The sequence below is a fragment of the Microtus ochrogaster genome, unplaced genomic scaffold, assembly GCF_000317375.1.
Source record: "Microtus ochrogaster isolate Prairie Vole_2 unplaced genomic scaffold, MicOch1.0 UNK52, whole genome shotgun sequence".
NCBI lineage: Eukaryota > Metazoa > Chordata > Mammalia > Rodentia > Cricetidae > Microtus > Microtus ochrogaster.
The window spans coordinates 1768455-1783869 of record NW_004949150.1 but is presented as its reverse complement, the minus strand read 5'-3'; the positions used below and the strand labels follow the sequence as shown (position 1 = coordinate 1783869).

The following is a 15415-nucleotide window of genomic DNA, read 5'->3' as shown; positions in this document are numbered from 1 at the left end:
TTCATCCTGTCAAGAGGTGGCCTTTCATCTTTATTTTTTGTGACAATGTTTTGGGCCCCTATTTGTGCTAGTATATCATGGAAAAGAGCAAAATAACAACAAAAGCAGAGAAAGGCAACTGGATACAGCTCAGCATGGCAATGTCCGTAATGCAGTTCTAAGAGTCTCTTTATAAAGTGGTTGGTGGTTATCAGTCACATGATTGCAGTACCATTAGAATGCTAATGGTCAGGGACAGAATCAATAAAGAAAATGATCTGCACATAAGTTACTATCCCTAGAAGTGTCCATGTCATAATAGTTCCATTCTTACACTTCAGGAGCTGTGAGAAGCTCAGACTATGACTTGGCCTTTCCAAGAAAGAATCCATTTTAAAAAGATAATCAGGATTATGGTTAGCTGTGCAGAGAGACTACCTGCATCACTTTGTTTATTATTAGAAAGATGTTACATGTTGGATGTTACAGAGAGAGACTAATGGATTCTAGTATGATAGATACTGTGTAATTGTTGAAATTGTGTTTACCAAGAGCTTTAATATCATTAGAAAATACATAAGAAAAATAACTAAACTAACAAAATAAAGCTGGAACTGATATAATTTCAATTATATAATAACACTGAGATATGATGGGAGGAAATATAAATAAAAGGTTGATTGTGGTAATTATTATGTGGTGAGGTTCTGGGTAATTATTAGCTTTTCTTTATTAGCATTTTCAAAATAATCCATAATAAGCACATATAATATTTATAATGAAGAAGAATGCTAATGTTTAATAAGCTTGGAATATATTTTCCCAAAGTGTAAGAATTGGGTAATAGTTTGCTTTCCTGCTATGAAATGTTTTATAGAAACTTCTTTTTAAAATTTTTTTATTGATCTTATTGAGCTATACATTTTTCTCTGCTCCCCTTCCTCACCCTTCCCATTCTACCCTCTCCCTTAGTCCCCATGCTCCCAATTTATTCAGTAGAATAATTGTCTTTTTCTATTTCCCATGTAGATTAGATCCATGTATGTTTATCTTAGGGTCCTCATTGTTGTCTAGGTTTTCTGGGATTGTGAATTGTAGGCTGTTTTTTTTCTTTATGTCTAAAAGCCACTTATGAGTGAGTACATATGATATTTGTCTTTCTGTGTCTGGGTTACCTCACTCAAAATGATGTTTTCTAGATCCATCCATTTGCCTACAAATGGATGCCATTACTTTTTCTGCTGTGTAGTACTCCAGTGTGTAAATGTACCTTTGGATTATCAGTATGGTGATTTCTCAGAATATTAGGAAACAATCTTCCTCAAAACCCAGCAATGCCACTTTTGGGTATATACACAAAGGATGCTCAATTGTACCACAAGGACATGTGCTCAGTTATGTTCATAGCAGTATTGTTTGCCATAGTCATAACCTTTAAACAATCTAAATGCCCCTCAACCAAAGAATGGATGAGGAAAATGTGGTACATTTATAGAAACTTCTAATACTCAAAGCAGCTACTTTGAAAGGTGAAAATACCAGTCATAAATTAACAATAGATGCTTGACCTTGTCACAAAGACTTGGGTTTTTATAGTTAACTTTGCACCTTTCCTGTGTATTCCAGCTTCTACATCTGTACCTGAATCAGCTTTAAAATGGTCCCTTTCTGAAACATGGAAGGACGTTGCAGAAGGCTGGGGAGGATACAACCAGACCCTTCCAGGACCTGGTGATGACGTCTTGATTTTACCCAGTGAGTGAAACCAGTTGTGAGCGGAAACAGATGAACTGAACTGAACCAAATCCGATCAGCGGTAACATTTCATGGTGTAATGCAAGACAGAGAAACAGTAGAAATGAGTAGCTACTTATTTTTTATGACCCCTTAGGCAAGTTGATATAGGAGAGAAACTTTCTGAAATTTTTTGAGAAATCTTTATATTGTTTCATAGAGTGGTTGAATCAGTTTGCATTCCCACTAGTAATGAGTGAGTGGTCCTCCCCCCCCTGGCCAGCGTTTGTCATCATTTGTTTTCTTTTTGGTAGCCATTTTGCTAGGATGGAATCTTCAGTGTAGTTTTGATTTTCATTTTCTTTATGATTAAAAATATTGAGTACTTTTCACATATGTATTGGATTTGTATTTCCTTCTTTGAGAACTATCAATCAAATTCATTTGTTTATTTAATGACTAGATTATTTGTTCTTTTGGTGTTTAATTAAATTATTTGTTTGTGTCCTAGGGACTGAATTGAGGACTTTATATATCCTATGCATACACTCTACCACGAAGCAGCATCTCCAACTCTTTCTCTTTGTACATATATTCTAGATATTGACTCTTTGCCATATGAATAGTTAGCCAAAGTTCTACTGTTCTGTTGATTGTCTTCACTTCTGAAATTGATTCCTTTGCATATTGTACACTATTATTAGTTTTAAAAGATTTGAATCAATGGAAGAGAATAGATGTAGAAAAAAGATAATTTCAGAAATACACCAAAGCAATCTGCATTTAAAACATTCATTTTCCTTAAAAAGAAGTCCGTTGAAGTTCCAGGTAACTAGAGCATTTATATTGAGCACCACAAAACTTAATTTCATTTATGGTCAATGTGAATATCTCAAGGTTACAGTAAACAAAGGGTCTGAGATGGGGAATGAACACTTGTCTGTTTGTGATTCACTAATAATGGCACGGATTTACTGAACACTAACTGTGTATCAGGGCTATTCTTTGCCTATGTAGTTAACCCTGAGAATGACCTTGCAAATAAAGTAAAGATATTGTCTTCATTTTACACACAGAGAGACAGAAATTCATGGCAGCTGAGTAACATACAAGCTCAGAGTTGCAAAACTTGCAATTCAGAAGAGTGGGGATTTAAACCCAGTTTGATTCTAGTGCCTTATTTTTATGCAGCAGAGCTTGTGTCCTTCCCAAAAGGACTAAGAGAAAAGTAAAAATAGAGTACATACGTTGTTCGTGTTATTGACAATGTCAGAGTCAGACAGAGAACCCTGGTCCCTTGGAAGCCCTTAGTGATGTGTTGCAACTGCATAGAAAGATGAATGCTAAGCCAAATGTGCTGTCAAATGCAAACTTGAAATATCGTCATCCCCATTATCCACCTATGTCTTCAATGGAGGATGGAACTTTTTGAATCAATAGGCTTATGAGTCATTCCTATGCTGCAAAGAAAAAAAATCTCTTCTTTTTCAGACTTGTCTTTGATGAATCTAGCCAGTAGATTTGCCCCAGACTGTGGTTTTCCCATGAAGCTGACAATTTCTCTCACTCCATGCAGGAAGTTCCTTCCAAGCTTCTAGTATCTTTGGGGCTTTGATGCTGAACAAACGGCAGCAGACTCAGCTCTCTTGCTTGGCTATGTTGACTGTCTGCTCCGATGCCTGGGAGCCCTTGGTGTTTTCCATTTCCCTTCATCCCTGTGATCATCATCAGCTCAGATGACAGGCCTGAGTTCTTCAGGAAGCTGCTCGGAAACACGCAAATCTATGCTGTAGGGAAAGGAGGGCTGGGAATTCAGCTGCGGGTATAGGATATATAGAATGTATCTTTTAAGACACCCAGCTGTGTTACTATGAGAACTAAAGAGGAGAGGGGTTTAAAACATCCCCAGTTATTGTTTGTTACATTTTGCATTCAAGTAAAAAGAGAGGTGAGAAAAAGGAGCCGTGGACTAGGTAATGAAAACCTTGCTCTCTGCCCATTGTGTTTCCTTGCTCTTGTGCCAGCAGATGGCCTCATCGTGCCCAGCAGTTAAATCCATTTGTGCTTTTCAATGTTGGGTCTGGGACAGGAGCTTCTGTGTTGTGTTTTTGACAAATCTTCTTGATATTCTGGCCTCTGATGGGTCTTCATAATGAATCTACTTCCCTGTAGATTTGCCTATGCCTGAATTCTTCACCCTTTCTTGATTGCTTTTGTTTCCCAAGTTCCCAGACTTCTTCCATTTAAGGGGGTTCACAAGTTAGATATTATCTGATACTCGGATGAAGGACATGAGCTTAATGCTGTCAGCTGTAATTGAACAGCAAAAGTAAATCTCTGAGGTTGAAAGGTTTTGCACAGGACAACTTCAAGACTGTACTCGTCCGTGAAAAACTCTTTCTTATCCTTTGAATAGATTCCTAAGAAATGTGAATTATTTTATTTTCTGATAACAGCACTTGGGGTGTGTTACCGACTATGCTCTCCTATGGAGACTTTTTCACTTGGTTCTTACACCTGCTTTGTAAGTAGATCCCGTTCCTATCCATGTTTTTACAAATGAGGAATCTGGGACATGGAAATGTGAGGTCACCCACTCTGATTCTACCCTGCTAATGAGTAAAGATGGTCAGGCAGGAAACCAGCACTGGATATTCTTCTTGCTCCCTCTCCTTCTCTCTCCCCTCTCTCACTCATATGTCACTTATACTCATATGTGTAAGCATAGTTATGCATATGAATATAGATACAGCACACACACCTGTACATTCATACATACACATGTGCCCCCACACACGCACTCATGCATACAAGCACGCGTGTGCGCAATCACTCACTGGGATTCAAACCCAGAGCCTTGTATGTTCTAGGCAATTACTTTACCATTAAAACCCATACCTAGCTTTCTTTACTGCATCACCCTCTCTTTTTAAAGTTACCTTATCCACCTGCTTTGATTCATGAAAATCAGTCTACACAAAAATTTTATTTTAATATTTATTCTTCACATTTTTCCTTTAACTTGAAATAAACAAACCAATTTGATGTATGACATATTTGCTCTTGGAAAACCAGAGGGGAGTAGAGGAAGAAACTGAGAGGCGGTGGCGCACGCCTTTAATCCCAGCACCCGGGAGGCAGAGGCAGGCAGATCACTGTGAGTTTGAGGTCAGCCTGGGCTATAGAGCAAGTTCCAGGACAGGCACCAAAGCCACACAGAGAAGCCCTGTCTCAAAAAACAAAAAACAAACAAACAAAAAACCAACAACAGAGGAACTGCTTAGATGGGAGCCTATCACAGTGAACCACTGGTAAAAATCCTTTGCCTTGTGTCTGAGTTTATGTATCACATATTTAGGCACTGAAAGTGAGTAAGCTATACTCACTCTCAGACTGCCCCTGATTTAGCTGTGTTAATAAAACATACAATGAACAATAATAACCTCAAACTACAACAAACGCAGTGTGCTTAGATGCAAACTGTCTTCAGTGAAGAGAGGAAAAGTGGGTCTTGGAGGAACAGATATGTGAAATGGACTGCGAAAGATGGGGTACGAATTCATAGCACAATTACAAGATGCTAGGAAAATGGGGAATTCCTCAGTGGATATAGCGTGAGCCATCAAATAGGACAAACCTGGGTTTCCTATTGGATTCCTGACATTTACCAATTGTGTAAATGACCCTCATCTATATAACACGAGGGCTAAGATTAATATATCATAATATTAAGAAGATGAAATGAAATCTCATCAGCCCACATGACCACTGCTTCAATTGTTTGTAGTGATGGAAGCGGGGGTGAAGGCTGTGATTTGTGGTGTGTAGGAGTGCTCTTTCCCTTCCTCGTTGCCACCTGACTGCCCCTCTTGGCCTCTGATATCAGCGACACTTTGTATTTGCTTTCCAAAGGCTTATTATTTAATTTTCACAACATCCTTGGGAGCTAAATAGGTAATAACTATTATTACAGTAAAAACCCATTTTTGCATAATACGATTTTAATGGAACTGCTGATTTTACAAAATGAAAGTGACTGGTAAAGAAGATTTAAGTGATACTTTTGAACCTCTAATATAATTTTATGGTGTTTTGTGTATTTTAATTCATTAATAAAGGAAATGTGTAGAACATTCCCATCATTATTCAAATAGAATAGCATAATTTTTCAATAAAATTCTTAGAGTAAATTGCCTATTTCCATTTTCTGGGAAATCAGTTTTATGGAATGACCTCAGACCCATCCTTTTCCATAAAAACAGGGCTTTACTACCCCAGTTCCAGGCATCACTATCTACCAGTCTAAGGCACCACTGTCTTTAAAATGATGCTATTTTTCTTTAAGGTGGTCTGCCTTTATTGACATTGGACTCCAAGAAGGCTGTAAATGTCTCCCTGTGGTATTAAAAGCAGTAAGCTGAGGAGATTGTGAAGAACTTGATCTTGTGGTTTAATGCATGATAATCTTGCTTCTTACATCTGCGTTGCCTCATCAGTACTGGAAGAATTAGCTCTATCCATTCTAGATGCCCTAAGTATTGAGAACAAGTTCTATCTAATCTAAGGCACCAAACCCAAACCTTCCTAAAGAACAGTTGATCAGTTGGCAAAGCAATTCATTTAACTTTTCACTTCATACAGTGGCCTGAACTTAATTGAGAGTGAGAGGATTTAGATAAGATGCTTCCAGAATATCTTCTAGACGAGCTCTCTCAGTCTTGGTAAATACACACACGCACACACACACACACACACACACACACACACACACTACAGTGAGAGGTTTTAATGGAAGGAGAATGTGTCATAATCCCAAAAGATAGGATTCTACTTCAAAGTACCTGGCTACATGTCATGTACCCTCTGGAATCTTTCTCAGTGTGTATGTGATGGTAGAAGTCTCAGTTTCATTTCATCTCTTGCTTTGAACTAGTCTTATTTGATGACATGAATGGGGGGTACTGTTTTTTCTTTTATAATGGTCCTTTTGTTTGCTCTGTTTTTCAATACTTGGGTACTTACTTTGAACACCAGAGAGTCTCATCAAAGCCATGTGGCATTCAGACATGGCAACATTTAAGGCATTTCCTGGTTAAACTGCAAAACATTGTAAAATACTGGTGATGTAAGGCAAAATGATTATACCTAGAAAGTAATTTATGAAAGGAGAGATTTCTGTAAAATGATACAATCATAAAATTGGTTTTACTTGGGGTGGGGAAATGGCCACATGGTAAGAATAGGTAGTGGTCTTAGCAGAGGAGACCTCGGTTTTGGTTTCTAGCACCCACACTTGGTGGCTCACAATTACCTACAATTCCAGGTCTAGTGAGATCCAATGCTCTCAACTCCCTGGGTACTTGTGCTCACACACACACATACCCCCACACAGACATAAAGAAAGCAACCATGAATGAATGAAAGCAATTGACTTCATTTACTTACGTTGTTTCACTAGTTGAGTCTATGTCTAATTTAGGATGGCTTGTATATACATATTTAGATATATGATACCATTTATAAACCAAACATTATATACATTTATAGTGTTTCTCTAGCTGGAATAGTTCTTATCATTTTTGGTCTTGTAACACTTAGGAGGTTACAAAAAAACAGTCATGATGACCGCCACCCACTTCTTCTGGTTTACTAAGAAATGGGAAACACGGGCTTTTAGGCTTGAATTACCAGAGTCCTTATTTTGATACAAGGCATCAGAATGTGTGTTTCTAGTTGTGAATATTCTGCAGTTCTATCATTATCTTCTAAACTTCCCAGAAACCTAACCTTTTAAAATATAGATTTTATTTTGCTCACAATTTGGTGGAGGAATATCAAACTAGAGTGTTTCCATTGAGGTTCTCATCTGTATCATCTACTATCATGAGATGGTGTCTGGGCTGGCCATCTACAATCTCAACTTGAAGGAATGCGACCTGCTCTTAATATTGGTTAGTGCCTGACAGCTTATCCAGGAAAATTGGCAAAGAGGACTCTGGTACTTTCCTCATAGGGTTTCTATTTGGAACTCGTTGGCTTTTCTCAGAGCATGGTTGTGGCATCCAAACACAAGTAGCCTAAGAGAGTGCCACCAGAGTAAGTGGGTGATGAAAGCTAGGGGAAACACATGCTCCTTCTGAGCCAGTCCTCACAGCCTCAGAACATCTTGGCTTTTACATTCTGTTAGTCAGGAAAGGCCCAAAGTTCAGCTCAAATTCGTGGGAGGAGTGCTAGTCTTCATAGCTGACAGAGAAGACTAGCTAAGCATTTACAGCTGTCTTTAATCTACCACTGTATGTGTGTTTACATGTGTGTATGTGTATGTAGGTAATTAAGAGCAGATGTATCTGACTCGATTCAAAAGGTGTTTAGGGCGAGCTAAGCTTGTGTTGTCTTTCTTCTGGGGGCAGATTTTTACTTAGGTTATGTTAGCCTGTATGAATCAAAAGTTCAGAGCCCTGGGAGACAGATTGGTCCAAGGATTGAATTTCCTTGTCTTTTGTGTTATCTGTAATGCTTAGTGTTATGGCCCAGGCTCCTTTCTGGTAAACGATAATCTTCAGCACTTCAAAGAAATGAGGCTTCTAAGGTAACATCCCTTATTGTGACACTGGGATGTACAGCAGTATTTTGGCTTCTGTCTGTGCCCACAGTCCTTACACACAGCTAGGAACCTCTCCGAAGGACAGAGGACTATGGTGACATAAGCAGATAAATTAAAAAAAAATATTTAGAGACCTTCATTTCAATACAGAAAATAATGAGACAACAGCTACACTGTTTGGCGGGGGGGCATTATTTGGAACATGAGGATGGAAGGCATCTTGAAGGAAGGCATCTACAAGGAAACACACTTTCGTCATCAAATAAAAATAAGCAAATAGAAAGATAATCTAAAGCAATGGATGGAACTCTCTCTGGAAATGAAAGTTTAATAAACCTTCTGTGACCTTTGTACGTCTGCCACAAAAAAGAGAAACCTATAGTTCATCGTAAATTGTAGGTATTTCCACAGTTGTTTCCAGGAAGATTTTTTTTTTACGATATTGAATTACTAAAAATGTGCTGTTTAGATTTACTACCTGAAGTAACTTAAGTACAAAAATCCAATGTAATATTGAACCTTAGATTAGACAAGGGGAATTGTTTGTAATTTATTTGCTTCGGTTGTTTGTATTTTTATTAGTATTAAGTAAATACATGAAACTTTTATTTTTATAAAATATATGAGACTGTTGAACTGACAAAAAACTTGGTGGCTATCAGCATGTTGCAAGAATATTATAAATTGTAAAACACCGCTCAACATGTTAAGTTAATATTATCCTCTCAAATTTTTATACCAAGGCGAAGAATAGAATTTTAGTCTCCTTGTTTCAACCCTTTTCTGTAAATTGCCTTCTAAAAATGCATGAAGTGAATTTTAGAACTTTGTTGTTGTGCTTTAGACTTAGGTCCCTTACATAGGATTGAATTCATGAGATGAAACATGAATTCACATGGCTTTCCCAAGGGAAGAATACCCTTGCTAGGTGACCAACCTAGAAGTAGAAAGAATGCCATGTTAACTTGAGATCTATTTTCTTTTCTCTATAAAAGTGAAATTTCAATTAAAACAAGAGAAGCTACTTTTGCTTCCTATAAATTACAAAATGGACATAAAATGTAAATAATGATAGAATAAAGTGGAGATAGATTTTTACCCTTTCTCTAATTCCAATTTGTCAATCTCAGCTTGACTCAATCACTGGGCTAATTAGGGCTCACTTAGACGCTTCTCTTGGGATGCAAACTCCTGTAGACCCTGACACTCTTTATGGCTTGCTAACTTGCTGGAACTAATGAGAGTTTTCTCTAATCGAGTAGTTTTTCAAACCCTTTATATTCTCATTCACCTGAGAAACATTCTCACCGTGGAAGTCCATTAATATCAGTATCATAAACTGCAGAGGAGGGGGCATACTTGCCCGTGGTGCACAGATTTGGGTGAGGTGAGTGTTAGGGTTTGGTGAGCATGAGGTAAGAGACCGTGTTTGTTTTGACTTTTAACATCCTCTAGAAAACTCCCTGCTTTTAGTACTTTTCTTTATGCTCTTACAGTCTCATAGAAGTCAGGAGCTACTGAACACCTTGTGGGTTAGAGGACAGGAACATAATAAGTGTATCTAGATGAGTACTCATGATGCATTTCTCATTCAGATTAATGTCGTTCTGTGGTTGCCAAGACAACGTTTTCCTCCTGCACAAACTCTGAAAATGTAAACTTCCATGTGGAGTTTACAGCTACTTCTTTTGTTAATGGTATCTGATGTGCGTATTGCACGCATGTGTGTGTGTGTATGTGTGTGTGTGTGTGTGTGTGTGTGTGTGTGTGTACATACTCCATGGTACAGTTGCCGACGTGGGAGGTTAACCTTAGGTGTGTGCCTACCATCTTGTTTAAGACTGGCTTTCTTGTTTGAGTATGCCAGGCTAGCTGGTCCAAGAGCTTCCAGTGATTCTCTTGTCTTCCTCATATGTTGTTCTAGGAGTCCTAAGGTTATAAATGTATACTAACAATTTCTGTGTGTGTTCTGGAGATCCAAATTCTGGGCCAGACACTGGGGTAGTAAGCTGTTTACCCACATCTCCTGGACCTACAGCTTCTTCTAAAAGAAACTACCCATTAAGATTTTAAAGTAAACATTGGTCCTACTATTTCAAATTTCAATGATAATTGTGGAAAAATACATTTATTATAGAGAAATCAGAATTGTTAAGACTTGACAATTTATCAGTTATGCAGGGGAAAGAAGTTGAGGGAGGGGATGACCAGATTGCTTGCATGTGAGTTGGCACACAGGCTAGGGGTATTCTTTATAGAAATAGAGGTTGCAGGTTAGACGTTTTAAATAAACCATCACCTGGGAGGCAAGCTTCTAGGCATCCATATGAGAAATTATCTGAATTACAATGGCCATTGGGCATACCTTGGACAGAATATCTAGATTAGATTTGCCTATGACCACACCTGTGAGTGATTTTCTATATTTTCTATAGATTACAAGACTCACCGAAAGTGAGGATGGTACGATACTGTAAATGGGAGTCCTGGACCAAATAAAAGGAGAAAACAAATGAGCTGTAACCTTCATTGATCTCTATTTCCCGACCATAAATACAGTGTGATAAAAATGTGTCTCCTGCCTCAGTGACCATACATGCCTTCCCTGCGTGTTGCTATGTTGTCCCTGTTATGAGAAAATGATCCCTTTGAGTGATACATAAGAATAAACTCTTTCTCCTTTAAGTGACTTTTGACAAATATTTGTCACAACAATGAGAAAGGTAGCTAACATGTAGTAGGAAGTCTCTGGTTTGTTCCCAGATGTGCAGCCCTGAAGTAACCACACAGAAACAGTATTAATTAAATTACTGCTTGGCCCATTAGCTCTAGCTTCTTATTGGCTAACTCTTACACCTTAATTTATTTAACCCATTCTATTAATCTGTGTATCGTCACATGGCTGTGGCTTCCCGGGGGAAAGTTCCATCTGTCATTTGTCTCTGGTGGGGTTACATGGCTTCTCTTTGACTCTTCCTTCTTTCTCCCAGCATTCAGTTTACTTTTCCCCATCTACCTCTATTTTGCCCTGTGCAGGCCCAAGACAGTTCTTTTATTAACCATGGTATTCACAGCATACAGAGGGGCATCTCATATCACTAACACACTGGGGAAGGGACAGATTTATCACGGAACCTGATAACTTTCTTTCTATATCTATGCAAAATTTTGTGTGTAAATGGCCAGATGGTAATAGGAGTTATGGAGCTGGAGATCCAGCTGGAAGCTCACTGGGCATGTTGGTTTAGATCTGGTGATCCTGGAAGAAGAAAGCCTTGAGAATACAATAAAGGTTGGAACATGGGAGCTGCTTCTTTTAGGTGTGAGGAGGAAGAAGAGGACATCTTGGATGAAGCTACTATTTGTGCGGCAAGAAAAGTTATCAGAAAAAAGCAGTTGTGGAATGAGAGGTTTAACACTGCAAGGAGCAAGTAAAGATCATTTAATGCCGTTAGCAACAAACCAAGATGTTCTAAAACTTGAGAGTAAGTCATGTTATTCTTGGTAGCTCTTACAAATCAAACACACAATTGATGCAACATTTCTTGTTTGTCTTACAGTTTTGCATTAAAACTAAAAGCTGTTGCTTCCTTGTAAAACTGTGGACTTTCAGTGTGGCAAGTTGCTGTGGCTTGCTCTCTGATTTTAATGCCAGCATAGACTTCTTTTCAGGAGGCTGCTGTGATAGGTACAGTCTAGTTGACTAGCCAATGTATGCAGTTATCAGTTTACTGGGAAGGTAGAGTCAGCTATGTCCTGCAAGACATTATGGTCATTTTCTAAAGGGTTATAGTCTTATGAAAATTATACAACATTTAGAGAGTGTGACTACCTCTTGCAGAAGTGAAGTCATATTATCAGTCTTAGTAATTCAGAACATTGATGGGTTCTTTTCAGCTGTAAGCACTGAGCACAGCATCCAATGAAATTGAAATTAATTCAGGAGCATTATATTATAAATAAATTCTTGAAAATCATTATAAAAATAAATGACTATCAATCCTAGTTTTTCCCAGGCCTGAAGGGTTTACCGGGGTTCAGAGCCTTAGTGATAAAATCTAGAAAAATATGAAGTCAAGGAATGCTTAATGTCATCCTAACGAGAAGCCATCACCTTTTAGCTTGTCCTATCCTGGATTCTTTGTATTACAACCCACTTGCTAACTTTTCCTCTTGATGTACACATATACCCACTTTACTTAGTTTTATTCCACAGAGACCTCTGTTTTATGGAATTAATATTCTCTGAGGAGATGCTGGCATTTCTTGCAAGGGAAGAGGACCTGAGTGATTACATATGTACTTCCCTGCTGGCTAGTGCAGGGAGTGTGAGCCAAACAGGGAACAGTGCCCATGGAGGTTTGTAATGTAGAGCAGGGCTTTATTTGCTTGCTCTAATTGAATTACTCTTTTGCTCTTTTCTTTATGGTCTGTTTTCCATGCAGATATTTTTGGAATGCAGAATTAAATAATTCATGATTTCCTTATTATTGGCTTAGGTATAGTCGCCATTTCTTGAGTTGATTATACTCCCTTGAGGGGACTTCTGGATTCTCCTCCTAGGCAGCATTTAACGATAAGAATTTGGTCAAGTAACTAGGCATCTTAGGTGGAGAGGCCAGCAGGGGTAGAAATTTAGGTGGCTCTTTGTTGAATCTTGGACTGCCACACTGCCATTCTGCCCGGGGTTTCTTAATGTCTTTTGTGGCCTCAACCCCTTCAACAATCTAGTGAAGAATTGTCTTTCTCAGGGCTGAAGAGATGGCTCAGTGGTTAAGAGCACTGCCTGCTCTTCCAAAGGTCCTGAGTTCAATTCCCAGCAACCACATGGTGGCTCACAACCATCTGTAAAGAGGTCTGGCGCCCTCTTCTGGCCTTCAGGCAAACAGACAGAATATTGTATACATAATAAATTAATAAATAATTAAAAAAAGAATTGTCTTTCTCAGTATAATGGTATGATACATAATTAACCTGTTAGAATTATAAAAGAACCCAGTTTTATGGATATAGCTATGAAAATGTTTTAAACAAATTTTGTGATGTAATCATTCTCTTTTTAGGATTAATAGTAATGTCTCATGTAGGGTCTAATAACTATCATCATTTCAATATTGTTATTGCTAATATTTTCCATAAAAGTCTGCCATTAGTTCTGTTTCTTCATTTGGTGGTATGTTGTTCCTTCCTCACTGTGGCTCATTCCTCTCCTCTTGAATCTTCACTTCAATGATGTGCTAGACAGGATGGAGTTCACTGGCTGGGTAGCAAGAATTCTTGCATAAATAACCATGTGCCTCACTCGCCATTGGGGTTTTTCCTCATGTAACTCAATTCACAGGGAATGACAAACTATGGGAATCACAAGCCACATACAGAGTCTGTGCTTGTCCCACTAGTTGAAAGTCCTTGTAAACTCCAGCCAGCAACCAACATCAATTTCTAGAATTCCTGTAAAGGTTAGACAGCTGTGAAAGTCCCTCTGATCCTGGCACTCTGGAGACAGAAACAAGGGTTTCCTTCACAAGCTAGCTCCACGTTCATTGAGAAATATTGCCTCAAATAAGTAAAAGTAGAGAGTGATTGGTGGAGGGAGATATTCAACAACCCACTTCAGATCTCTACATATGTGCACACTCATGTGCACAAGTACCTGCAAATACCCTTGTACTCCTTCACATGTGAACATGCACTCATCAGCACGTACCAATACAGATACACAGACAAAAGAAAGGGTAATAAATACAGGGTAAGTTACATACCTGAATGGAAATGCCATAATGAAACTTCTTTGTAAAATCAATCGTAATAAAAGACAAAGAAAGGAATACATGTTTCTTGGATTTATGTCCCCAGATTTAGACATGGAGGCTACTCAACTAAGAAAGTCCACCAGGGTCTGGTGAAATGGCTCAGTTCTTAGGAGCACTTGGTCTTGCAGTGGACCCAGGTTCCATTCCTAGCACTTTCATGGCATCTCACACCTGCCTGAGGCTCAGGTTCCAGAGGATTTGACATTCTTTCTGACATCCATAGGCACCAGGCATGCACATACATACACGAAATACAAAATAAATAATCAATAAAAGGACACAGAGAGACACACAGAAAGAGACATTCATAGAACGAGAAGGAGAGAGAGAATTGTTGAGTGTGTGACACCCAATGTTTTTGGTTTTATTATCCGGGTTTATCCTCATGTTTGTATTTTAGTTAGCTTGCTTACAGCATCAGTAATTCTCATCTGAAGCTGCTTACCAGTGTTCATTTATATGATAACACAATCACCTGATAATGCCACCAAGTGTGTGGAAAAGAGCACAGGGCTTTGCTTTTGCCTCCTGTTTTAATGGAAGCCCATTCAGTAGCATTTTAGAGGCAGCAACAGCAACAATAGGTGAAAAGGGGGATCTGCAAAGCTCTTGCAGAGGAGTTGTTGGAGGTGATATGTGTTCTATATTCTGCCCAGCTTGGTTGGCTGTGCCAATGGCAGGCACTTCTCCATTCTCTTCTCGAATATCTTTTTGGTACCCATGAGGTGTTTGTTCTCATCTTTGTGCTTCCATTGTCTGCATAGCTCTGGGATAGTAGCTTTGAAGAGTCACCTATTTCACAGATCCCAGAGAATGAGTGTCAGGGTTCAGCTGCTTCCACTATGTTCAGTACTTACTATTGTGGCTTTTTTTAAACTCTGAGTATGAGAAAATAAGCATGGAGACACATGAAGACACACACATTTTAAATGGTGCTTGAATTTATTAAGGCCACTGGTAGTAAAAGAATAGATACATACTTCTGATATAGAGAGAAGATTCTACATGGCAGTCCGTGGTGATATTTTGTTTGTGATCTAACAAATAAAGCTTGCCTGAAGGTTAGAGTGTGGAGCTAGCCATACTAGTTAAACATAGAGACCAGGCAGTGGTACACAGACCTTTAATTCCAGCACTCTGGATATAGAGGCAGATAGATCTCTGTGAGCTCAAGGACACCCTGGGCAACAGTCTAACGGAGAAACAAAGCCAAACAGAGGTGGCTCACACCTTTAATCCAAGCTCTAGGGAGGTGGAGACAGGAAAGGATAAGGCTGGACACTGG

At 38.7% G+C, this 15415-nt stretch overlaps 1 protein-coding gene across 1 annotated transcript in view; it reads left to right on the top strand.

The window, feature by feature from the left end:
• Pkhd1 (PKHD1, fibrocystin/polyductin) overlaps nt 1–15415 on the top strand; it is a 430053-nt gene that overhangs the window by 261780 nt on the left and 152858 nt on the right. The window contains exon 51 of the mRNA XM_005369574.2: nt 1606–1734. Coding sequence (XP_005369631.2) covers nt 1606–1734 — 129 coding nt within the window. The remainder of the gene's footprint in view (nt 1–1605; nt 1735–15415) is intronic.